Source organism: Salmo salar, chromosome 08 (assembly GCF_965601325.2).
Source record: "Salmo salar chromosome 08, fSalSal1, whole genome shotgun sequence".
Lineage (NCBI taxonomy): Eukaryota > Metazoa > Chordata > Actinopteri > Salmoniformes > Salmonidae > Salmo > Salmo salar.
The window spans coordinates 7,182,127-7,208,888 of record NC_138298.1 but is presented as its reverse complement, the minus strand read 5'-3'; the positions used below and the strand labels follow the sequence as shown (position 1 = coordinate 7,208,888).

Here is a 26,762-nt window from a genome sequence, read left to right as displayed (position 1 = left end):
TGTTTTGGACTCTCTCTCTACCGCACCTGCTGTCTCTAACTCTGAATGATCACCTATGAAAATCCAACTGACATTTACTCCTGAGGTGTTGACCTGTTGCACCCTCTACAACCATTGTGATTATTATTATTTGACCCTGCTGGTCATCTATGAACGTTTGAACATCTTGGCCATGATCTGTTATAATCTCCACCCGGCACAGCCGGAAGAGAACTGGCCACCCCTCAGAGCCTGGTTCCTCTCTAGATTTCTTCCTATGTTCTTCCTAGGTTCTGGCCTTTCTAGGGAGTTTTTCCTAGCCACTGTGCTTCTACATCTGCATTGCTTGCTGTTTGGGGTTTTAGTCTGGGTTTCTGTACAACACTTTGTGACATGTAAAAAGGGCTTTATAAATACATTTGATTGATTGATTGATTGATTGATGTCATTTGATCAATAAAAATAATTAATTTGATGTGGATGTTTTGTGTCTTTACCCATAACTTGGCACCTTTAATGTGAGGACATGGTTTTGTTCTTTCTGGATTCCATTAGACTGACAATCAAAGAGAAAGGGACTTTGCAACAACTCTTGCAATTTAATTCCGACAATTTAATCCTGCAAAATACTGTTCTTATTTATACAACTAGCTTTTTTTGCCAGAGCAGAGATGCTGAATTATTTTGTTGTTGCATGAGCTACAGACATCTATATTGTTCTGCTAATACTAGTAAAGGCCCAGTGCACTATTTTTGTGAGAAGAAAAAAAAACATCTTAAAAATAAACACATTTTAAAATGTATATACAGTACCAGTCAAACTTTTGGATTCACCTACTCATTCAAGGGTTTTTCTATATTTTTACTATGTTCTACATTGTAGAATAATAGTGAAGACATCACAATTATGAAATAACATGTGTGGAATGTGTTTAACAAATCAAAATATATTTTATATTTGAGATTCTTCAAAGTAGCCACCCTTTGCCTTGTTGACAGCTTTGCACACGCTTAGCATTCTCTCAACCAGCTTCACCTGGAATGTTTTTCCAACAGACTTGAAGTTCCCACATATGCTGAGCACTTGTTGGCTGTTTTTCCTTCACTCTGCGGTCCAACTCATCCCAAACCATCTCAATTAGGTTGAGGTCAGGTGATTGTGGAGGCCAGATCATCTGATGCAGCACTCCATCACTCTCCTCCTTGGTCAAATAGCCCTTACACAGCCTGGAGGTGTGTTGGGGTGGCATATCGCTGCAGAATGCTGTGGTTAAGTGTGCCTTGAATTCTAAATAAATCACCGAGTGTCACCAGCAAAGCACCCCCACACTATCAAACCTCCTCCTCCATGCTTCACAGTGGGAACCACACATGCGTAGATCATCCATTCACCTACTCTGCGTCTCACAAAGACAGCATTTGGAACCAAAAATCTCAAATTTGGACTCATCAGACCAGAGGACAGATTTGCATCGGTCTAATGTCTATTGCTAATTTTTCTTGGCCCAAGAAAGTCTCTTCTTCTTATTGGTGTCCTTTAGAAGTGGTTTCTTTGCAGCAATTTGACCATGAAGGCCTGATTCACGCATTCTCCTCTGAACAGTTGATGTGGAGATCTGTCTCATAATTTAACTCCATGAAGCATTTATTTGGGCTGCAATTTCTGAGGCTGGTAACTCTAATGAACTTGTCCTCTGCAGCAGAGGTAACTCTGGGTCTTCCTTTCCTGTGGCGGTCCTCATGAGAGCCAGTTTCATCATAGCGCTTGATGGTTTATGCGACTGCACTTGAAAAAACGTTCAAAGTTTTTGAAATTTTCCGCATTGATTGACCTTCATGTCTTAAATGAATGATGGACTATCATTCTCTTTGCTTATTTGAGCTGTTCTTGCCATAATATGGACTTGGTCTTTTACCAAATAGGACTATCTTCTGTATACCACCCCTACCTTGTCACAACACAACTGATTGGCTCAAATGCATTAAAAAGGAAAGAAATTCCACAAATTAACTTTTAACAAGGCACACCTGTTAATTGAAATGCATTCCAGGTGACTACCTGAGCGAATGCCAAGAGTGTGCAAAGCTGTCATCAAGGCAAACGGTGGCTACTTTGAAGAGTCTCAAATCAAAAATATATTTTGATTTGTTTAACACTTTTTTGGTTACTACATGATTCCATATGTGTTATTTCATCGTTTTGATGTCTTCACTATTATTCTCCAATGTAGAAAATAGTAAAAATAAAGAAAAACTCTTGAATGAGTAGGTGTGTCCAAACCTATGACTGGTACTGTATATTTTTTTTATTATGATTTTTCAGGGAGTGCTGCAGCACCCTCAGCACCTCTACTTCCCGCAGCTATGTGGCCTACTAAAAACAAACGGACCATTATGAGGTAAAAAGCATAACTGTGTCCATTTGTCCTGTCATCTTTCACAGTAGGAGTAATTATGTAGGTATTTCCCGAATTTACAATACATTAATCATATTATTCATCACATACAATACAATACATTGTAAGAGCTTGGCCTACAGAAGAATTGGCCTGTAGTATCAAATGTAGCACTCATGAGCCAAAACGTGTCCTCGAAATGTGTGTAGGTCTACTAAATGTTATATCATAGTATTGTACTACACTATTTCAGGCTGCGCGTGTATAAACCCTGAGCAGAATCAGTCAGTTAATGTCTGCCCATTGGTCATCGTCTGATCTGATGTAGCTGTAGCGGCTTTGGCCGTCATCTCTGGTGCCTGTCCTATCTGTTCAGTCTGAGAGGCCAGCAGCCAGGCTTGGACCACAGTGTCCTGGTGGTCAGTGGGACTGGAGGAGGTCCTGTTCTTCCTCAGGAGGATCAGTCTTGGGTTCTTCATCAGGGTGTAAAGGAGCATCCATCGCCGCCTGGCCCGGCTTCCACGGGCTGAATCTACAACACAGTGGTATTAGAGAGAGACTGACATTATCTACAAAATATTTATTACGTGTCCTAGTGTTCCTATTTCAGGTCTCTAATGTCACTTGTGTGAGTTGTGGGGCGTCCAGGATCTGCTAATTTGTCTCTTTTGATCAAGTCTGTGTTGGGCTACTGAGGTTTGCAGTGGCGGAAAAAGAATATAATTGATACCTAAGTAGAAAAGATACCTTAGTAGAAAATTACTCAAGTAAAAGTGAAAGTCACCCAGTAAAATACTACTTGAGTTAAAGTCTAAAAGTATTTGGTTTTAAATAAACTTAAGTATCAAAAGTAAATGTAATTGCTAAAATATAAATAGTCAAGTAAAGTACAGATACCCCAGAAAACTACTTAAGTAGTACTTTAAAGTATTTTTATTTAAGTATGATTTGTGCTCTCAGAACCTTCTGATCTCTCAAGGACTATTTAGTCTAATACACACTCACATGATGAGAAACTTCAACCTAGAGTAAATTATATTTTAAACAGCCCATTATTTGATCTGCAGCTGTGTTCATGACATCTTGATGTTAACTGACCTGGCGAAGATGTGTTGTTGAACGTGGAGTAGGATGCTGCCTCTGTGGTCCTCTGTTGTTTCACCATGGTGTTGGACAGGAGAAGATGGCAGAAACACACCATGACAGGGTTGTTGTGGTAGTGGTCTGCAAAAATCATCCCGATCCAAGTGCTGTAACCTAAAATAGACCGTCAAAGAGTTACATTCTACATGACATGTACTTTCCACACAATCTTTGTCATACAAATCCTGTGAAATGCTGCCACCTTCTGTATACATCATATATTACAGGACCTGCGATTGACTAGAGCAATGTTTCCCAACCTTGGTCCTGGGGCCACTCCCCTGGATGCACGTTTTGGTTTTTGCCCTAGCACTACACAGCTGATTCAAATATCCAACTCATCATCATGCTTTGATTATTTGAATCAGCTGTGTAGTGTTGGGGCAAAAAACTAAAGGTGAACTCAGAGGTGGTGGGGGTGGGGGGCAGGTCCGAGATTTGGACTAGCGTCCTGTCCAAGGGGTGTACTTGTACACATCAAGCTGCCACAATCTACAGCAGTGGTAGGCAACCCTGGTCCTGGAGTGCTACAGGCACTTCATGATTTGGATTTAACCGACCTGGAAGACCAGGTGTGTTGAATTTAGGCAATCACTGAACTGATTAATTAGCTCAGTTGATCAGGTGTGGTGCCTAGTCGGAACAGAATCCTGCAGTACTGAAGACATTCCAGGAAGAGGGTTGCCTACCCCCTGCTCTACAGAAAGGAGAGATAGGCTCCTGCTCCTATGAGCCGTTCTGGCTGGCTACGCACTTATATTACAGAGATTGAATCACCTGTTTGTGTATAGCTGCACCTGTATGAGTTTTCAACTAAAAACTATGGGCTTTAGTTAAAGCCTTTAATTAGGGCGCAGAGTTTTTCTTGGTCAGGTGTTCAGGGAAAACCCTCTGGGCCCTAACTAGGTCACTAAACTGACCAGGGTCCATGGACTCGTATCCCCTCGGCATGATGGTACGGTCGATGCGTGACACCAGCCAGGTGCCCACCACGCAGCTGGTCAGCAGACGCAGGATGCAGTTACTCAGGCCCATCACTACGTTGTAGAAGAAGAAGAAGTAGTTGAAGTTGTGGAACGCCTTCCTAAAGGGGAGATACCATAGAGTGCCATGTCAACGTACACTGAGTATACCAAACATTAGGAACACCTTCCTGATATTTCGCCCTCAGAACAACTTCTTGGGCATGGACTCTACAAGGTGTCAAGTGTTCCACAGGGATGCTGGCCCATGTTGACTCCAATGTTTCCCACAGTTGTGTCAAGTTGGCTGGATGTCCTTTGGGTGGTGGACCATTCTTGATACACACAGGAAACTGTTGAGCGTGAATAACACAGCAGCGTTGCAGTTCTTGACACAAACCGGTGTGCCTGGCACCTACTACCATATCCTATTCAAAGGCATTTAAATATTTTGTCTTGCCCATTCACCCTCTGATTGGCACACATACACAATCCATGTCTCAAGGCTTAAAAACATATTTTTTTAAATGTCTCCTCCCCTTCCTCTACACTGATTGAAGTGGATTTAACAAGTGACATCAATAAGGGATCATAGCTTTCACCTGGATTCACCTGGTCAGTCTATGTCATGGAAAGAGCAGGTGTTCTTAATATTTCGTTTACTCAGTGTACGTATTTCCTGATATGTATGCAGAACATGCACTGTCAAAGTGGGGTCACGGCATGTGTGTGTGTTTGTGTGTATTCTTGCGTGTTCTTGCGTGTGTGTGCAAACAGCTTGACTGCACATTGTCTTTGCCACACATTTATGCATTATGAAGCTCAGCTAGCCCTGGTTTGGGTGAAATGCTGTGTGTCAACCCATAAAACATCCTCAAGTCTGTGACCAGAGGCATGTAAGATTAACTTGTAAATACTGGTTGTGTTTGACGCTTTACATTAGCTTGTGGGCATTAGCGTTCAGGTGAGAACCACTATTACTAATCCCCAGCGTTAACCCTGGGTTAAGAAAAACTTGCATAACTAAGGTAAACTAAAAGAAATTGCTCTGGGTAAAGAAAAATACTTGTGAAAAATCTTACGATGTAAATCAGGAAATCCAATATTTGTCCCAATGTTGACCTGTGCAGTATGATATGTACAGTACAATGGAAGATGCTGAGGGGAGGACGGCTCATAATAATGTCTGGAACTGAACTATTGGAATGGCATCAAACACATAGAAACCATGTGTTAGATACCATTCCACTTATTCCGCTCCAGTCATTACCTCTTGTGGTATAGTACACACGTACAGTACCAGTTAAAAGTTTGGACACACCTACTCATTCAAGGGTTCTTCTTTATTTTTACTATGTTCTACATTGTAGAATAATACTGAAGACATCAAAACTATGAAATTACACACATGGAATCATGTAGTAACCAAAACAAATCAAAATATATGTTATATTTGAGATTCTTCAAAGTAGCCACCCTTTGCCTTGATGACAGTTTTGCACACTCTTGGCATTATCTCAACCAGCTTCATAAGGTAGTCACCTGGAACGCATTTCAATTAACAGGTGTGCCTTGCTAAAAGTTAATTTGTGGAATTTCTTTCCTTCTTAATGCGTTTGAGCTATATTATGGCAATAACAGCTCAAATAAGCAAAGAGAAATGACAGTCCATCATTACTTTAAGACATGAAGGTCAGTCAATGTGGAAAATTTCAAGAACTTTGAAAGTTTCTTCAAGTGCAGTCGCATAAACCATCAAGCGCTATGATGAAACTGGCTCTCATGAGGACTGCCACAGGAATGGAAGCCCAGAGTTACCTCTGCTGCAGAGGACAAGTTCATTAGAGTTAACTGCACTTCAGATTGCAGCCCAAATAAATGCTTCACAGAGTTCAAGTAACAGACACATCTCAACATCAACTGTTCAGAGGAGACTGCGTGAATCAGGCCTTCATGGTCAAATTGCTGCAAAGAAACCAATACTAAAGGACACAATAAGAAGAGACTTGCTTGGGCCAAGAAACACGAGCATTAGACATCAAACCGGTGAAAATCTGTCCTTTGGTCTAATGAGTCAAAATTTTAGATTTTGCCGTGTGAGGTGAGTGGGGGTGCTTTGCTGGTGACACTGTTGGTGATTTATTTAGAATTCAAGGCAGACTTAACCAGCATGGCTACCATAGCATTCTGCAGCGATACGCCATCCTATCTGGTTTGCGGTTAGTAGGAATATCATTTGTTTTTCAACAGGACAATGATCCAACACACCTCCAGGCTGTGTAAGGGCTATTTGACCAAGAAGGAGAGTGATGGAGTGCTGCATCAGATGACCTGGCCTCCACAATCCCCCCAACCTCAACCCAATTGAGATGGTTTGGGATGAGTTGGACCACAGAGTGAAGGAAAAGCAGCCAACAAGTGCTCAGCACATGTGGGAACTCCTTCAAGACTGTTGGAAAAGCATTCCAGGTGAAGCTGGTTGAGAGAATGCCAAGAGTGTGCAAAGCTGTCATCAAGGCAGAGGGTGGCTACTTTGAAGAATCTCAAATCTAAAATATGTTTTGATTTGTTTAACACTTGTTCGGTTACTACATGATTCCATACATGTTATTTCATAGTTTTGAGTCTTCACTATTATTCTACAATGTAGAAAATAGTCAAATAAAAATAAAAAATGTGAAAGAGTAGGTGTGTCCAAACTTTTGACTGGTACTGTAAATGTGGGTGTTTTATCATGTACCATGTCCTCTCTTGAAATCCTTTCATTAAGGAACTGTTAAGCATTCTTCTTTCTTTGTGTGAATGTTCCAAAGAAGCGCACTAACCATAGATTGTAACTGGGTAGAGTTGTGATGGGTGAATGACAGGTGACCAGTAGGCTAAGGTGAACGTTAGGTCAAGAGGTATGGCCTGTATTACATAATACCGCACCTGTTGTTGAGTGCCAAAGGTTTCTTCCTGTCTGACGGTGAGATCTTGTCCTGAAGGAAGAACACTTGGACCAGCATCACCTGTAGTATAACCAATCCTATAACGATACCTATGGTCAAACTGATAGAGAGAATGTTACTTCATACAGGATAAGGAAACTCACACTGCTTGGATATGCATACATACCATGAAATATGTTACGTCGACGCTCAATGGGTAAAGAAATACCAGCGATCAGGGACATTTTTTTCATATGAACTGAGCGACTCCTTGAAAATGTTTTATTTCTGAATAGTTAGAGCCTGTTTAAAGCAGTGAAAGGGCCGGTTTCCCAAATCCAGATTAAGGCTAATCCTGGACTCAAAAACACTTTCAATGGAGATTCTCTGTTAATCTGGGTCTGGGAAACTGTCCCATAGGGTACACTTACAGAATGGTTCCCATGTTGGTCAACATTTCCAACACTCTTCCATTTTGGATAGGGAGGACAACTCCGTAGGTAAAGAGCAACGCAAAGACGAACTGGACAAAGTGAACAATTAGAAAACCTGGAAGAAATTGGAGAACTTTCATATAGAATGCATTTATTTATCTTTTACCAATCCAATAAATAATTATTCACGGTCACCTCCAAAATGATTGGCACCCTTCATAAAGATGAACAAAAAAGACTGTAAATAATACAAATACTGTGCTATACTGTATCACCCCCAAAAAGTGACAATGACATACTTTTATACTAATACAATTGCTCGGAGAAAGAGATTACGCTTAAGAAGTTTTTTTTTTTATCTAAAAAAAGATACCTGTCAATATTATTGGCAACACTGAACATTATTATAAATAAAATCAAACTAAATAAAATCTGCATTAACATTCTACTTTTTAAAAATGTATCTCAGTTTAAGGAACTGTATTATGGCCTTCCATGGCTTGCTGTTTCACTGGGGTATAAAAATGAGGTAACACACATGCAAAATCCCTTTGTCATCCATCACCATGCGGAAAGGCAAATAACTCACAAATGAAAAGAGACAACTGGTTGTTGACTTTCATAAATTAGGCAATGGGTACCAAAAAAAACTGAAAAACAAAATATACCACTTACCACTATTAGGGCAACAATTACAAAGTTTAAAACCACTGGAACTGTGGTAAACTTGCCTGGTAGAGGATCCAAGTGTATCTTGTCCCCACACACAGTGAGGAAGATGGTTCGGATGGCATCAAAAACTCTTGGGGTCACCAAGCCTCCAACTCAAAAGTTAGACGCCAACTCCATGCCAATAGGCTATTTTATTGAGAGCAAACAGCAAATGTAAACTCCTGGAGTTTGCTAAATGGCATTGGCACTTGGATTGGAACCGGGTGCAATGGCCATCGCAGTCTCCGGACTTGAAACCCATTGAAAACCTGAGGTTTGAATTGAAGAGGTGTCACGCCCTGGCCATAGAGAGGGTTTTGTTCTCTATTTTGATTAGGCCAGGGTGTGACTAGGGTGGGAATTCTATGTCCTTTTTTCTATGTTTTGTATTTCTTTGTTTTGGCATGGTATGGCTCTCAATCAGGGACAGCTGTACATCGTTGTCGCTGATTGGGAGCCATACTTAGGTAGCCTGTTTTCCTTTGGGTTTTGTGGGTGGTTAATTTCTGTTTTGTATTGCTTACCTGACAGAACTGTTTGGCTGTCGGTTTCTTTGTTTAAAGTGGTCTATAATAAATACATGATGAGCACTAACCACGCTGCGCCTTGGTCTACTCCATTTGACAGCCGTTACAAGAGGGCAGTCCATAAGCGTAGACCAAAGGATATCAAGGATCTGGAAAGAGTCTGTACGGAGGAATGGTCTAAGATCCCTACCAATGTATTTTTCAATCTCATTACAGGAGAAAGCATTATAGCATTGTCGTTATAGGAGAAAGGCTTAGCGCTGTTAACCTTGCAAGGGGAGGGCACACAAAGCGTTGAAAACAGGAGTGTATATCATTTCCACAGATATCTTTGAGATTTTATTTTATTACTTAAACAAAACATTTTTCTCTGAGCAATTGTATTAGCATAAATTAGTATTTTGTTTATCATATAATACATCTCTGTATTTTTATTACTTCTTTTCTACAGTATTTTTTGCTCATCTTTATCAAGAGTGGCAATCATTTGAGGTGACTGTTTATGTCTCATCCTATATATCCCCTTATAAGTATGTATTGTATGGGCTGAAAGGAAGAGGAAAGGTTGTCTTACCCCACAAAGTAAACGCTATTTGCCATCCGGAGTATCTTGTGATGGCAGCCTGTATGTAATGTTACAAAATATGACTCTTAAATATTTTGACACTACAAATAACATTCCCAATAATTCCGTGGAACATTCTGGAATTGGAATGCGCTGCTACTCACCACACTGACTGCAGAATTGGGATTATGGAACTTCTCAGGAAGAAAGCCCTTCTCCCCCGCCCACAATCTCTTCAGATGTTTCCTGTGACAGGATGAAAATTATAACAGCAATACTAACAGATACTGTTAATAATACTAACAGATCATACATCATTTACATAATCTATACTGTGTATATACAGTGTTTGGAATATTTTGGAATAACTGCATCAAACAGGACATACCGGTAACATGCTAACACATGGAATGTGTATGACACAGACGTTAGGGTGGCAAAGATGGTTGTGGCTAGCCAGGACTCTGGAAAATCAAATCAATCAATGCAGACTGATGAATGATAATGGTACAGATATTCAGGCAAAATCTGCACTCTTTGAAAAAAAGGGTTCCAAAAGGGTTCTTCGGCTGTCCCGATAGGGGGCTGCCCCCTATGGTGCTGTCCCCTATGGTTCCAGGTAGAACAATTTGGGTTCCATGTAGAACCCCCCGGAACCATGTAGAACCAGATAGAACCCTCTGGAACCATGTAGAACCAGAGGATTCTACATGGAACCCAAAAGGGTTCTTCAAAGGGTTCTCCTATTTGGACAGCGGGAGAACCATTTTAGATTATGTATCTAGAACGATAGCACCTTTTTTTCTAAGTGTGGGTGCGGCAACACACGCACGCAAGCATGCACACACACAATAGTCTAAACCATGCTCCTTACTTCTGGCAACGTTAGCGAATTCCTCAAATTGGGGGATCATGGCTACAAATATCTCTGTCTCATTGCAGGAAAAAGCCAGCTTCTTCAGTTGGTCTATCAGAACATCCAATCTATCAAATGCATAGTCACTGAGACTATAGTCAGCCAAAGTCATCTGTGGAAGGACAGATGCACCCAAAGCACACAGTCAGAAGCACACAAAAATATGCCAAATAAAATACATCAAATAAGTGTAAAATAACACATGAAAAACCTAATCCCTCCCATATAACAAGGCTAACCGTGTATAAGCCAATCAGGGATATGACGGATGTGCCGATCATTCTGTTAGGGAACTTGAAGTGGGGGTCCCAGTCATAGACCCTCCTCTGGAACCAACTGGTCTCCAGTTTCCTATCAAAACGATTCCGGAATTTAACGAAACCATTCTTAACACTCCATGAAAAATCTTTGAGACACACAACCAGTTCATGCTGAATGTTTGCATGACCAACAATGAAATGTGAATGATTGTCACGTGTTGAACATAGTTGGCCTAATTTTGAAACCAAGCCAATGGTGGTGTATTATCAATGGTGTGACAGGCTGTTACCAATGATTTACTTTTATATAACCACAGAATATATCATATTTATATGTATGGCTATGGCTGTAACTTGTGATGGTAATAACTGAAATTATGAACTAGCCCTACATAGGATGCCATTAATGAATGAAGGGATAATGCCCTACTGTATGTAGGGCTAATGATGAGCCAGTGTTTCTCCTACTGTTGTCCTACCGGTCAATAGGGCTCCTCCTCAACAACCTCTGTACATGCTTGGCCTGGTGACACTGGATTAGCTGGTCTTGGTCCTGAAAGAAGATTCTTGTCAACAGACAAACTCATCATTCATTGGATGGTTGCTCCTCAAAGTTGAGCATGTCTAAAGACCTTTTGGCTAAAGACCAGTAATGCTAACCTAGACCTCTCCCCTTGTCGTGACGGCAATTTTTTGGGGCATGATCTGAAGTTCATGATATATATAGTTGAAGTCGGAAGTCTACATACACTTAGGTTGGAGTCATTAAAACTCGTTTTTCAACCACTCCACAAATTTCTTGTTAACAAACTATAGTTTTGGCAAGTCGGTTAGGACATCTTCTTTGTGCATGACATAAGTAATTTTTCCAACAATTTTTTACAGACAGATTATTTCACTTATAATTCACAGTATCACATTCCAGTGGGTCAGAAGTTTACATACACTAAGTTGACTTTGCCTTTAAACAACTTGGAAAATTCCAGAAAATGATGTCATGGCTTTAAAAGCTTCTGATAGGCTAATTTACATAATTTGAGTCAATTGGAGGTGTACCTGTGGATGTATTTCAAGGCCTACCTTCAAACTCAGTGCCTCTTTGCTAGAAATCATGGGAAAATCAAAGGAAATCAGCCAAGACCTCAGAAAAAAATGGTAGACCTCCACAAGTCTGGTCCTTGGGAGCAATTTTCAAACGCCTGAAGGTACCACGTTCATCTGTACAAACAATAGTACGCAAGTATAAACACCATGGGACCACGCAGCCATCATACCGCTCAGGAAGGAGACGCGTTCTGTCTCCTAGAGATGAACGTACTTTGGTGCAAAAAGTGCAAATCAATCCCAGAACAACAGCAAAGGACCTTGTGAAGATGCTGGAGGAAACAGGTACAAAAGTATCTATATCCACAGTAAAACGAGTCCTATATCAACATAACTTGAAAGGCCGCTCAACAAGGAAGAAGCCACTGCTCTAAAACCGCCATAAAAAAAGCCAGACTATGGTTTGCAACTGCACACGGGGACAAAGATCATACTTTTTGGAGAAATGTCCTCTGGTCTGATGAAACAAAATCAAAACTGTTTGGCCATAATGACCATCATTATGTTTGGAAGAAAAAGGGGGAGGCTTACAAGCCGAAGAACACCATCACAACCGTGAAGCACGGGGGTGGCAGCATCGTGTTGTGGCGGTGCTTTGTTGCAGGAGGGACTGGTGCACTTCACAAAATAGATGGCATCATGAGGCAGGAAAATTATGTGGATATATTGAAGCAACATCTCAAGACATCAGTCAGGAAGTTAAAGCTTGGTTGCAAATGGGTCTTCCAAATGGACAATGACCCCAAGCATACTTCCAAAGTTGTGGCAAAATGGCTTAAGGACAACAAAGTCAAGGTATTGGAGTGGCCATCATAAAGCCCTGACCTCAATCCTATAGAAAATTTGTGGACAGAACTGAAAAATTCTGTCCACAAGTGTGCGAACAAGGAGGCCTACAAACCTGACTCAGTTACACCAGCTCTGTCAGGAGGAATGGGCCAAAATTCACCCAAATTATTGTGGGAAGCTTGTGGAAGTCTACCCAAAACGTCTGACCCAAGTTAAACAATTTAAAGGCAATGCTACCAAATACTAATTGAGTGTATGTAAACTTCTGACCTACTGGGAATGTGATGAAAGAAATGAAAGCTGAAATAAATCATTCTCTCTACTATTATTCTGACATTTCACATTCTTAAAATAAAGTGGTGATCCTAACTGACCTATAACAGGGAATTTTTACTAGGATTAAAATGTCAGCAATGGTAAAAAACTGATTTTAAATGTATTTGGCTAAGGTGTATGTAAACTTCCAACTTCAACTGTAAATCTCATTTGAATATGAGTCGTAAATAACACAAGTATGTACTATTGAGATTCATTTCCCCATTTCACTGACACAAATCCTCAAACGGATGTGGTAACAACTATTTCTCCAACTGAAATTCTCACCTCAGTTTCAAGCTGGAGTCGAATCCGAACAGCTTTGACCAGCATGTATGTGAACCGCCCCAGGAGGAATACGAGAGACAAAATGGTCGGCCACTGGTAGACTAGCTTCTGGTGACTACCCAGTATCTACAGAGTACAAGTTCAAATTCACATGGCAGTCATAGACACAGAAATACATAGGCCACACCTACTGTAAAGAGTGATGAATGACTTGGAAAATATAGCATTTGAATGTAGTAAGTGAGAGGAATAACTCATTTGGCATGTGTGATAAAGATATATCATTGAATGCAATAACATCACATACTGTACTGGGAACTATATGTGAGATGAATGGCTTGGGAAATATGCTAAAGGTTATACAGTGTATAAGCATTTGAACGTAATGACATCGCTAATAAACGGATGTAAACCTGCTGGTTATTGGTTATTTGTCACCCCTTCCCAGAAGAGTGCATATCCATTTTTATTTTCACCTTGATAAGTGCTACACTCAGTGGCAACCCATTCAAGGCAGGTGGGGTTTTGAGCCCCAGATTTTTGTTGTTTTATTACAACTTATTACTTATTTGGGGGGGGGGGGGCTTGCCTGTTTGGCATGTTATTTTGGCATTAATACGTGTCACATATCAGTTTGCAAACAATGTAAAAATGATATATCATTGAGTTAATAAAGCAGCATACAAACATGGTCTCTTTTTTGTTTTCTTGAGTAAAGCAGCTCCAAGATGGAGGTGTTTCAGCTTAGCTCAGTGCTTTCTGTGGTGGTGGGGCAAGCCAGCAGAAAATACAGAGCGTTGCGCAGTGATTGGCTCAGTGTTCTATCACTCATGGGTGACTTTACGTTACTGCCAAGAGTAAGAGGAGACATTGAAAATTCTAGCCTTTCGGCTGCTGCCATAGAAGTGCCCGTCCAAGAAGGCTCAAGGTCATTGGTCACAGATAAAATGACGTCAAATCACGTTATATCTACCGTAGCTTTGATTGGACTGATCATGTCAACATCATACTTTCACAATCTTAGCTAGCCGTCATCAACATGAATCAAGTCGACAATCTACTGGCAAATCCTTTTCAATCCTTGTCATATGAAGAGAAATTATAGATAAAACGTATCGGTGCTCATCGGCCATTGAACATTACACAAGTGTGAAATAGCAAATTCAATGAGTGGTTTGGAAGGAATCAGTGACAGTGGCTGTGTGGTCCCAAATCTGGGATTAAGGGGCTCTTTTCCAATTTTAAAATTATAAACATTCAACATTGGCCATGCTGTCAATGAAGCATGATTTGTGCCGCATAAAAAAAACAACTTAACTCGGGAGGACCGCCGCGCCACCTTCCTGTTCAAGTGAGCCGAGCGCAACAATGTGAGTCTAAAAATGTATTGTATGCTGCTTCATAAATTATGTAATATGCCAGGGAGATATGTATACTCTAGCTAAGAAAGTAATACTATGTGTATGTTGTGTAGTAAGATTTTTTGTAATGACTTGGCGCTGCCTATCTTGGCCAGGACGCTCTTGAAAAAGAGATTTTAAATCTCAATGAGCCTTTCCTGGTTAAATAAAGGTTAATAAATAAAGATGGTAATAGTCCATGTGCCTCACCCTAGAAATTTGGTATATTTACCCCTCTTAATTTCATCTACTGTTCTGACTGTTCTACTGTAGCATATAACCTGTTTTAGAGAAATGTAATCATTGAATATTGTAAGAGCTTTCATTGTCTGCTTATATGCCCACTTCATTTATCCGACGGTTCTAACTTGGTGTACAGGGAGAACACTGTAAGAACGGCCCACGTTCTGAATTCTGTCGCCATACTTTTCAAAGTGCTAAACAAATAGTTATAACGACTACGTCCGTCCTAGTTCGCTCATTAATGTCTTAATTGAAATTACAGATGGCCTTTTATCCGCTTGTCGTCCCCTTATGCCATAGTTTGTACATCTCAATTGTCAGTAGAAACCACATTTGTTTAAGCAAGTCAGCAATGTTTTTTTTAAAGGCAGTAAAGGAGGCTGAATTAACTGTTTCACTGCCAAACAAGGCTCCGCTGATAGCCAGGTGTAGCAGTGGTAAGATTTTGGGACTGCCGTTTGGACAGCTTTATGTAGGCCCTTTGTGGGCACTGTTTGTCACCGTTATAGTGCAACTAATGTCTTGTTTAGTGTTGTGTTGTGTAGTGGCTTTGCTGGCATGCATCCCACTTTTAATTTTTTTTTGCCCCACAAAGATTTACATGCTAAAATCACCACTGGCTACAGTACTCTTGCTTGCAGGCAGTATATGTTGCTAAACCACACTGCTATACCAGCCTGTTATACCACATTGTTTCAAATATTCTGAATGGCGAGGGTAAACGACTATGTGTTGGCTTGTTGAGTACTCACCTACCTTACCAGTGGGACACATCACTGTATCCCACAGCGTGATGATTATCCTGCAAATAAAAAACAACCAGGCTGTTATAGGGAGTCCTTAGATCAACACAACTCACTTTCAGTAAAATAACTGGGCAATTCCTGTAATGACTAAATCAAGCTGTCTACAGGTACAGTGCTGTGAAAAAGTATTTGCCCCCTTTCGGATTTTCCCTGTTATTGCATATTTTTTCAACCAAAACCTAACATTAGATAAAAGGGAACCAAATAACAAAAAAATAAATACTTATTTTATTTATATAAATAACAAAGTTATGCAACATCCAATTCCCCTGTGTAAAAAGTAATTGCCCCCTTACACTCAATAACTGGTTGTGGCACCTTTAGCTGCAATGACTCCAACCAAATGGTTCCTGTAGTTGTTGATCAGTCTCTCATCGCTGTGGAGGAATTTTGCCCGACTTCAAAATTGCTTTTTTTTCCAGAACTGCTTTTTTCAGCGACATTTGTGCGTTTTCAAGCATGAACTGCTCATTTCAAGTCCTGCCACAACATCTCAATTGACTTTCTGGACTTTGAATAGGCCATTCCAAAACTTCAAATTTGTTGCTTTTTTACCATTTTCATGTGGACTTGATTGTGTGTTTTGGATCATTGTCTTGCTGCATGACCCAGCTGCACTTCAGCTTCAGCTCACAGACAGATGGCCTGACATTCTCCTGTAGAATTCTCTGATACAAAGCAGAATTCATGGTTCCTTCTATTAAGGTAAGTCATTCAGGTCCTGAGGCAGCAAAGCATCCCCAAACCAAATTGTAGATAAAGGGAACTACCACCACCATGCTGGACCATTGGTATAAGGTTCTTACTGTGGAATGCAGTGTTTGGTTTTCACCAGGCATAATGGGACCCATGTCGTCCAACAAGTTATACTTTTGTTATACATTTGTCCATAGAACATTCTTCCCAGAATCTTGATGATCATCCAGGTGCTTACAGGCGCTTTTTGGTCAACTTCAGTAAACTTTTTGGATGAGATGGGTCCCATTATGTCTGGCAAAACCAAACACTGCATTCCACAGTAAGAACCTTATACCAATGGTCCAGCATGGTGGTGGTAGTTACAATATCTACAATGTGGTCTTGGTTGAATATCTAATAACATGCAGCATAAAAAATATGCAAAAATATAGAAAACCAGAAAGGGGGCAAATACTTTTCCCAGCACTGTAAGTCTCTATAGAGCCAGGAGATATTCGTCCTGACCATGTGCCCTGCCTGACCAGAAAAAACTCTGGACGCTGACTTCAACCGGTCAGGTCTCAGGGTCGGTAAAAACTCCTGACCCTACGTCATGACATCACGTCAAACGTGCACTCACCATGTCAAAGAGTAGAGGATTCCCAGAACAGCCCCAAACTCTCGGCAAGGGGTTGACAGACACGCAAAGAAAGGGAAATAGGCCAGGCCCACCTCGAGAGCACCTACAAGGTACACAAAAGCTGCAAAGACAAAGACAAAGTTTTGCTTGTTTTGAGAGCAGTGCACATATCATTGTCACTAGGGCTATGTGGTCAGGAAAAACTCCCAGCCTTAACCATTATCAATGCTACAGTGCACAATACAGCAAACAGTGGCATTCATGAATCAATCAAGTACTCTTCCTAGGTTCCTGCCTTTCTAAGGAGTTTTTCCCAGACACCATTGTCACGGATCCTTGTTCCAATGTCTGTTGGTCGTGTGAGTACATGTGCTGTGTTGTTTTGGCTTTCATGCCGCTTGCATTGTGCAGATGATTACGGGTGTATTTAATCAAGGTACTCCTCGCTTTTTTGTTTGGGTTTCAACCCTGTGTTTTGTATACGTGTTTGTTTGGTCTTCGTCCCCGTGCATTTACATGGCATGCTGTAGTTTGGGTCAATAAAAAACCCTATTACGCATTCCTGCGCCTGTCTCCCGATCCGTTATACCGACGTGACAACCGAGCTCTTACATCTGCATTGCTTGCTGTTTGGGGTTTTAGGCTGTGACATCTGCTGATGTAAAAAGGGCTTTCTAAATACATTTGATTTGATACTAGGGAGATGAGAAACCCAGCAGGTACTGAGACCCCTCTGAGGCTCTAATGTTGCCTGACACTCCTGCTACACTGGCGTTCCACTCGCTAAACAACATTCTGACGCACCTCTGTTCAGTATTCCATTCACTCAGAAACATTCTGAATTACCTTTGGCCCAGGGTGGAACGTTGAAGGTCATGTAATGCTCTGAGAAAAGAAGCAAGACACTGGACGATACAGCTCCGAAGGCAAACCCATAGGACCATCTGTTACTGAGGTTCTCCATGAGGTCCAGAGGCCTGAGAGGGAGGGGGTAGTAATAGGAGTATGTTTGTATCTATGAAGAGTGTTCAAATCTTCTATCACACCCTATCCCTCATGTAGTGCAGTATTTAGGAGCAGAGCCACACATCCTACTCCCCATATAGTGTAGTACTTTTGATCAGAGCACATACCCTACCCCACCTCATGTAGGGTGCATTTTTGCATGTGAGCTCTCACATTTTTTTAACATGTTTTTTACAATAACATAGTTTGGGAGTTAGAGAAACTTGGATTTTTCGGCAGGGATATATGCAGGACGCTACCCTCCACAGCATAACCTTAATTCCAGATCAAAACTACAAACCTACAACCTAATTTTGGACAGACCAAATACAACTTCAATTAGCACTGAGGCGTGAAGTGAAAAGTGTCGAAGCCTCTGAGCCCAACACATGGCAGGAGACTCACAGACTACCCCTCCCAAATCCAGAGGCCTTGAAGCACCCTCCTGCTATTCAGGGCCATCCACTGGCATTTTCTACAAGAAATCTGCCTCCAGAAATAAAGCTTCTACCAAGTGGGTCTGACACCTACTCCAGCTGCCTGCTGCACTGCTGCTTGTCTCCCCCTGTCTGGTATTGGTACCCCCACCACACTCCCCCCTCTCTACCGAGCTTTCGTTCGCCTCCAGCACACAGGCACTGTTGGGGCGAGTGATTCTGAACTTACAATGGCTAGCCCCAAGTCGTTTTTTTTTTTCTTGTGCATTTTGCTATTTGCCTCATGACTCCTGCATGCTTTGTTGACTATGAACTTTCTTGTTTACCGTAACGTGGGACAGACAATGTTTGTTCCCACATTCGGACTCTGACTCTATTGGTTACACAGACTTTTGCCCCCCCATCCTATTCTAACCACCTCTCGCCTGCTTTGTTTCATGTTACCTGATGAAATTGCTGTATAATATGATCCTGTTGCCATCTAATGCACATTCAAATGTCATAAATCAACACTTTAGAGCTCTCCCTGTCCTCTGCCGTGCCTTGATTGTATTACTGTTGATATCTGGAAAGCTTTCTTAGTGTCCAACAAGCTTTGTCTACCCTTAACCTTGTTCTGAACGCCTCCAAAACAAAAGTAATGTGGTTTAGTAAGAAGAATGCCCCTCTCCCCACTGGTGTGATTACTACCTCTGAGGGTTTAGAGCTTGAGGTAGTCACCTCATACAAGTACTTGGGACTATGGCTAGATGGTACACTGTCTTTCTCTCAGCACATACCAAAGCTGCAGGCTAAATTAAAATCTAGACTTGGTTTCCTCTATCGTAATCGCTCCACTTTCACCCCAGCTGCACAACTAACCCTGATTCAGATGACCATCGTACCCATGCTAGATTATGGAGACATAATTTATAGATCGGCAGGAAAGGGTGCTCTCGTGCGGATAGATGTTCTTTACCATTCGGCCATCAGATTTGCCACCAATGCTCCTTATAGGACACATCACTGCACTCTATACTCTTCTGTAAACTGGTCATCTCTGTATACCTGTCGCAAGACCCACTGGTTGCTGCTTATTTATAAAATCCTCTTAGGCCTCACTCCCCCCTATCTGAGATATCTACTGCAGCCCTCATCCTCCACATACAACACCGTTCTGCCAGTCACATTCTGTTAAAGGTCCCCAAAGCACACACATCCCTGGGTCGCTCGTCTTTTCAGTTCGTTGCAGCTAGCGACTGGAACGAGCTGCAACAAATACTCAAACTGGACAGTTTTATCTCAATCTCTTCATTCAAAGACTCAATCATGTGTCAGGGTTGTCGTAGGGTAGAGTGGACCAAAACGCAGCAGGAATGTGTAACCCCCGAACCACATAACCCCCGAACCACATAAAACAAATACCCCCTGACACGTGTTGACCAAACTACAATAACAAATAACCCCTATTACTGGTCAGGACGTGACATCATGGACACTCTTACTGACAGTTGTGGCTGCTTTGCGTGATGTATTGTTGTCTCTACCTTCTTGCCCTTTGTGCTGTTGTCTGTGCCCAATAATGTTTGTAACCTGTTTTGTGCTGCTACCATGTTGTGCTGCTGCCATGTTGTGTTGCTACCATGCTGTGTTGTTACGTGTTGCTGCCATGCTATGTTGTCGTCTTAGGTCTCGCTTTATGAGTGCTGTGTTGTCTCTCTTGTCGTGATGTGTGTTTTGTCCTATATTTTTATTTTATTTATTTGTATTTTTAATCCCAGCCCCCATCCCCGCCGGAGGCCTTTTGCCTTTTTGGTAAGCCATCATTGTAAATAAGAATTTGTTCTTAACTGGCTTGCCTAGTTAAATGCACTATATAGAAAGCATTACAGATGTAGGATCCTAATTTGATCACCCTTTTGTTGCTGAGAATTTTCCTGCACAGCAGGAAATGCAAACTTGTAGAGCATTCAAAGTTTAAAAAGGCTTCTTAAGTTGGTAATTTCCACTTTAAAATGTCAGACTTAATTTGCCCTAATGAAAAATGGATCAACCCCGACAAAAGCATAATAATTCACATTTCCTGTTGCTGCAGGATTATTTGTCTGCTGTAGCAAACTGGCTCAAATTAAGATCCTACATTTGTATATTGGGAATAGGATGTGATTTGAGATGAAAACCGGTGTGTGTCTGTCTCTATCTTTAAGGGTCAGTATGGGTTGACTGGTAAAGGGTCAGGGGTTACAGTGTGACTCACACAACAATGCCAAAGCGGTTGTTGAGAAAGGGGAGCTTCTCATCTATGGGCAGGTGTCTGGATCTCCTCTGCAGGGCCGACAGCACAACCACGATGGCGAACTATGTAGAATAAACAAAAGAGAGCAAAGACTAGGGTTGCAAAATTCCAGAAACTTTCAATAAATTCCCTGGTTTTCCCGAAATCCTGGTTGGAGGATTCCCGGAATCAGAAGGGAATAAGCAGGATTTCTGGGAAACCAAGGAATTTATTATTTAAATATAATGTATATTTCCTTTCCTTTTGTTCTGAACAGGCTTCCTTCTTCTCACTCTGTCATTTAGGTTAGTATCGTGGACTAACTACAATGCTGTTGATCCATCCTCAGTTTTCTCCTATCACAACCATTAACCTCTGTAACTATTTTAAAGTCACCATTGGCCTCATGGTGAAATCCCTGAGCGGTTTCCTTCCTTTCAGGTAACTGAGTTAGGAAGGAAGCATGTATCTTTGTAGTGACTGGGTGTATTGATACACCATCCAAAGTGTAATTAATAACTTCACCATGCTCAAAGGGATATTCAATGTCTGCATTTTTTCTACCAATAGGTGCCCTTCTTTGTGAGGCATTGGAAAAAAGAATCTGTGTTTGATATTCACTGCTCGACTGAGGGATCTTACAGATAGATGTATGTTTGACTATCTCATCTCTGTACCCCATTCAAAAATCATGTTAAACACTATTATTGCACACAGAGCGAATCCATGCAACTTATTATGTGACTTGTTAAGCACATTTGTACTCCTAAACTTATTTAGGCTTGCCATAACAAAGGGATTGAACACTTTAATTTGTAAAAAATTCTAAAAACATCATTCGCTTTGACATTATGGTATATTGTGTGTAGACCAGTGACACAAAATCTCAGTTTAATCAATTTTAAATTCAAGCTGTAACACAGCAAAATATGGAAAAAGTCAAGGGATGTGAATACTTTCTGAAGGCACTGTTGAATACATGATAATTTGTCAGAAAAATAACATTGTCTTATTACATAAGCATGTCTGTAGCAAAAAAACACAGTTGAACAGAATATATCTTATGTTGATGTACTACACTATCTAGAACCTAAAGGAGCTATCTAGAACCTAAAAGGGTTCTTCAGCTGTCCCCATTGGAGAACCCTTTGAAGAACTATTTTTGATTCCAGGATGACCCCTTTAGGGTTCCATGTAGGACCCTTTCCACAGAGGGTTCTACATGGAACCCAAAAGGGTTCTACGTGGAACCAAAAAAGGTTCTCCCTGGAACCAAACAGGGTTTTCCTATGGGGGCAGCCGAACCCTTTTTCTAAGAATGTAGTGTTACTGACATCAGTGGATGTTGGTAACACTTTACTTGACACCTAGTGTCATAACACGTTATGATACGGTCATAACCATGTCATAATGTCATAACAGCTGACATAACTTGTCATAACCTGTCATAATATGGTCATAACACATAACACATATATGTAGACCTGATGTGACATAGATTGCGTTATTTTATGGCTGGTTATGACACCTACAAAAGATTGTCAAAACCAACAAAACTTACCACACAATGCAAAACATTCCATTACACCATAGCCTACTTGTCAAAAGTATTTATATGTAATATAACATTTTCTGAAATTGACCATACTGAATTATCATTGTAATTGTGCACACATTGTCAGACATGCACCTACCCCAATGCTCTGTTGACTGGGATGAATGCAGGAGCAGATTTTAGGAGCAGGACAAGACACCCTCTTTTTGACTGATGACTGATATAAGGGCATGTACGTGATAGGTCTATCTGGCTTACATCATTCTGATCATACTGGTCATAATGCTTCTTGACAGTGTCATAAAGTGTATTTTCTTAGTCCAAGTAAAGTGACACAGGATGGTCATAATGCTTCTTGACAGTGTCATAAAGTGTATTTTCTTAGTCCAAGTAAAGTGACACAGGATGGTCATAATGCTTCTTGACAGTGTCATAAAGTGTATTTTCTTAGTCCAAGTAAAGTGACACAGGATGGTCATAATGCTTCTTGACAGTGTCATAAAGTGTATTTTCTTAGTCCAAGTAAAGTGACACAGGATGGTCATAATGCTTCTTGACAGTGTCATAAAGTGTATTTTCTTAGTCCAAGTAAAGTGACACAGGATGGTCATAATGCTTCTTGACAGTGTCATAAAGTGTAAAAACACGACTTAAAAAAACTTTCAAAAGGAAACTTCTTGGCAAGGAAAAAACACATTGGAATAAATGTGGGTTTTGACACTCATATGTAGGTGTCACAATCAGCCATAAAATAACGCAATATATGTCCCAACAGGTGTAAATATATGGGTCATGACAGTGTTATGATCATATTATGACAGGCTATGGCAAGTTATGGCAGCGGTTATGACAAATAATGACATGTTTATAACTGTATCATAACGTGTTATGACGCTAGGTGTCAAGTAAAGTGTTACCTGGATGTTAATGTACTGTATGGGGACACAGAGACCCTTTACCGATGGAATGAGAGAATAGTGCAAGAAGAGGTCCATGGATACACCACTGTCACAGGTCTGGTTAGGAGAGCCCCTTCAAGACAAAAATAAATCAACAATTAAAAAAGGGAAGTGGACTTTCAGACTGAATAATACATTTCACGCCATGAACAAATGAGTAAGATGTAAATATGTATAGTTATCAAGCATCCCTTTATAACTGATACAGTAGTTAGACAAAATTTGAATTGCACTCACATGTTGCCTCTTATCATGTTGGAACTACTTTCAACGAGCAAGGGTGTAACATAAAAGATAGTTCTTAAAAGCGACAACAGAAAGTACTCTCTACTGATAGCTCTCAAAGCCCCGTTTCCTAGTTGCGGTCATGTGACGTACCTTTGACCCCAAACGGCAAACTTCACAAGTGGCACCTTGTGCTCCCTTACTGACTGATATGTTACCGTGCGATAGCATGGTCAACAGAGAGCCCAGTAACAGATAACCATGGCATCGATTCCATTCAGGTTTTCTCCCTCCAAAGGATAGTTCCTGTGAGTTTATCATTACAAAGCTCGTCACTCGTCTTCACTGTAAAATGAATTATTGTATGGGCTATTTTTCAACAGTGCTTTAAGGAACAGTAAGAAACAAAAGGTATTATTTTGAGGAAGCAGTGCTTTCACGGTTGAGTGCTTTCGATATACTCTGTCATTTAGGTTAGTATTGTGGAGTAAATCCGATGTTGTTGATCCACAGCCATTAAACTCTGAAACTATTTTAAAGTCACCATAGGAGTCAAGGTGAAACCACTGAGCGGTTTCCCTCTCAGGCAACTGAGTTAGGAAGGACGCCTGTAACTTTGAAGTGACTGGGTGTATTGATACACCATCCAAAGTGTAATTAATAACTACACCATGCTCAAAGAGATAATCAGTGTCTTTTAAAAAAAAATATACAATACCAGTCAAAAGTTTGGACACACCTACTCATTCAAGAGTTTTTCTTTATTTTTACTATTTTCTACATTGTAGAATAATAGTGACGACATCAAAACTATGAAATAACACATATGGAATCATGTACGAGAACCAAGTACAGGGAGTGAACATTTAATGAAACACGGAGAGGAACAGAATACGGACAGCGTCTGGACAGGGGAAAACAAAACGACAATAATACTGACACAAGAATCTAACCGAGGAACAGACAGATATAGGAGGGGCAATCAACAAGGTAATGGAGTCCAGGTGAGTCCAATGAGTACTGATGCGCGTAATGATGGTGGCAGGTGTGCGTAATGAAGGGAAGCCTGGCGCCCTCGAGCACCAGAGAGGAGGAGCGGGAGCAGGCGTGACAAAGTAATTTAAAAATCATTTTAAACACTATTGTTACACAGAGAGTAAGTCCATGCAACGTATTATGTGACTTGTTAAGCACAGTTTTACTCCTGAACTTATTTAGGCTTGCCATTATCAAATGGTTTGAATACTTATTGACTCAAGGCATTTCAGCTTTTCATTTTTAATTCATTTGTAAAAATGTCTATTAACATAATTTCACTTCGACATTATGGGGTATTGTTAGTAGGCCAGTGACACAAAATCTCAATTTAATCCATTTTAAATTCAGGCTGCAACACAATTTCTTTTGAAGAATTCAAGGAGTGTGAATACTTTCTAAAGGCACTGTAGTTACAACAGATAATTATAGACTAACACGTGACAATAACTTCATTAAATATGTTACTTAAACATATTTGGTTAACACCTGTTCCCTTCCCATAAAGGAAATGCATCTGTCTGCGTCTTCCGGCACATACAATCATGTTTATTCCATATCAATCAATATCCACAGTAAATCAAATACAGAATACAAAATAATAGTTTCTCTCAACCAGTGGTGGCTGGTGCCGCTAGAAACTAAGAAGACTAGATACTGATACTGTCAGGTTTGGTCAGAGGCTTGTTAACAGGTTGGTTTTTATGTGACGTTAAAGTGCCTCACAAAAAAAGACATAAGGTTGGTCAATTGTTGTTTTTTAGTCTGACGTCAAATGTTGGCAGAAAAACTGGCCAGGCAGGTCGAGCGTACCAATGGGTGTGGTGGGGAAGCTTGTTACCAGTAAACTTTTGTGTTGTGGCCTGTGATTCACGGCACACACCGGTGAGATGGTGAAAAAACTATTCTGCAGGCTTTTGCTTTTAGGTCTCTTATATTTCTCTGTATATTTCTGGTACTCAAAGGTTACTGAATCGAGTAGGAATGCTTTGCAGTCCAGTTTGAAGGATAACCAAAGTGAAGATGGATTAATAAAATCAGGAGTCTATTATAGAGTTATCCGCTTGCAGTCAGACTTCGGGAAAGAACAAATAATGAAAGAAAATAGTAAGTAATGTGCTGTATAACTTCTAAATATATGCAAATATATGGATATTCTGACACTACTATGATTATGTTTTTCAAAATCAGGTCACTGAAGACTGAAGACATTTGACAATAAGCTAGAGATTTGTTTTAATGATGTCGTTTCATGGCACATGTATGGCATAGTAAGCTAAAAGGCTATTGTTGATGAAATGATTTGATCATAGCGTTATATTTCTTAACGCACATTGTAGAAGTACATTAAATACATACATTGTGAAATTGGTATGACTAACAGGTATGAATGATGTAACATCATGATTCTCAGGTTACCCATGCGTTAATTTCACGTTACCATACCTCCAAAATCACGTTGTTGTCACGCCTCCCTTGGAGGTCTGGAGAATTTTGTAAAAAAAACGGTTTGAATGGTCCGCTGACAAGATTTTGATTGGATGTTACAATTTAAGAACCCTCCCCATATGCCCGTAGAAGGGCTGCTGTGTATTACGTGGCGTCCCTTGAGAGGGCAGGAACAAGATGTACAGCGCATTCGGAGAGTATTCATACTTTCATTTTTCCACATTTTGTTACGTTACAGCCTTATACCTAAAATGTATGAAATAAACATTTTTTTCCTCATCAATCTACATACAATACACTGTAGCTCCCTCCAGTAACCACGAGCACAATCGTTCCTTGATTTTAACTGTCGGCTTTATTCTGTAGTTTTAGTCAGAATTATCACCTTCCGTGAGAACTATAAAGTAAATGAAAATACAGTTAAGCACACTCTTACAACCTTCTTGTCTTATGAGAGACTTATTAGCTTGGTATAACTCTGAAGTGCTTACATACATAAACCGTTTAGCCGGAGCTATAACAGTATCAGATTAAACACATGAACAAAGGAAAAATACCTCATTGGCAGCTTATTACAGAAGGGAGGAAATCAAAACTTCACACTTATTATTCCTGGCATGAATTCACGCTTCCTCCTTAATTATTACAACGTTACCATCCTAACATACACACTTCAACCTTTACGAACTACACGCGAAGACATGAAAACTTAGCTAACACCGCACGGGAATGCCTTCACTCCAAAAGTGCGTTGCTA

The 26,762-nt window shown here is 40.6% G+C and overlaps 1 protein-coding gene across 4 annotated transcripts; it reads right to left on the bottom strand.

The window, feature by feature from the left end:
- Positions 1 to 555: 555 nt before the first annotated feature.
- stra6l (STRA6-like) lies at positions 556 to 26,762 on the bottom strand. 4 transcript variants are annotated; one of them, XM_045722694.2, is made up of 18 exons: positions 26,563 to 26,762; positions 23,255 to 23,369; positions 20,765 to 20,865; positions 17,933 to 18,063; positions 17,087 to 17,207; positions 15,719 to 15,764; positions 13,320 to 13,445; positions 11,303 to 11,376; positions 10,803 to 10,914; positions 10,522 to 10,675; positions 10,036 to 10,111; positions 9,812 to 9,893; positions 9,657 to 9,705; positions 7,842 to 7,959; positions 7,412 to 7,531; positions 4,439 to 4,602; positions 3,474 to 3,632; positions 556 to 2,907 (listed from the first exon to the last, which is right to left on the bottom strand). In XM_045722694.2, the coding sequence occupies exons 1-18, from the start codon at positions 26,565 to 26,567 to the stop codon at positions 2,657 to 2,659; spliced, it is 2,004 nt and encodes a 667-aa protein (XP_045578650.1). In that variant the 5' UTR covers positions 26,568 to 26,762; the 3' UTR covers positions 556 to 2,656. The 4 variants fall into 4 exon arrangements, with proteins under 4 accessions (XP_045578650.1, XP_014064383.1, XP_045578649.1 ...); XM_014208908.3 differs by having other exon boundaries at positions 23,297 to 23,369; positions 26,563 to 26,760; XM_045722693.2 differs by lacking the exon at positions 26,563 to 26,762 and adding an exon at positions 23,534 to 23,672.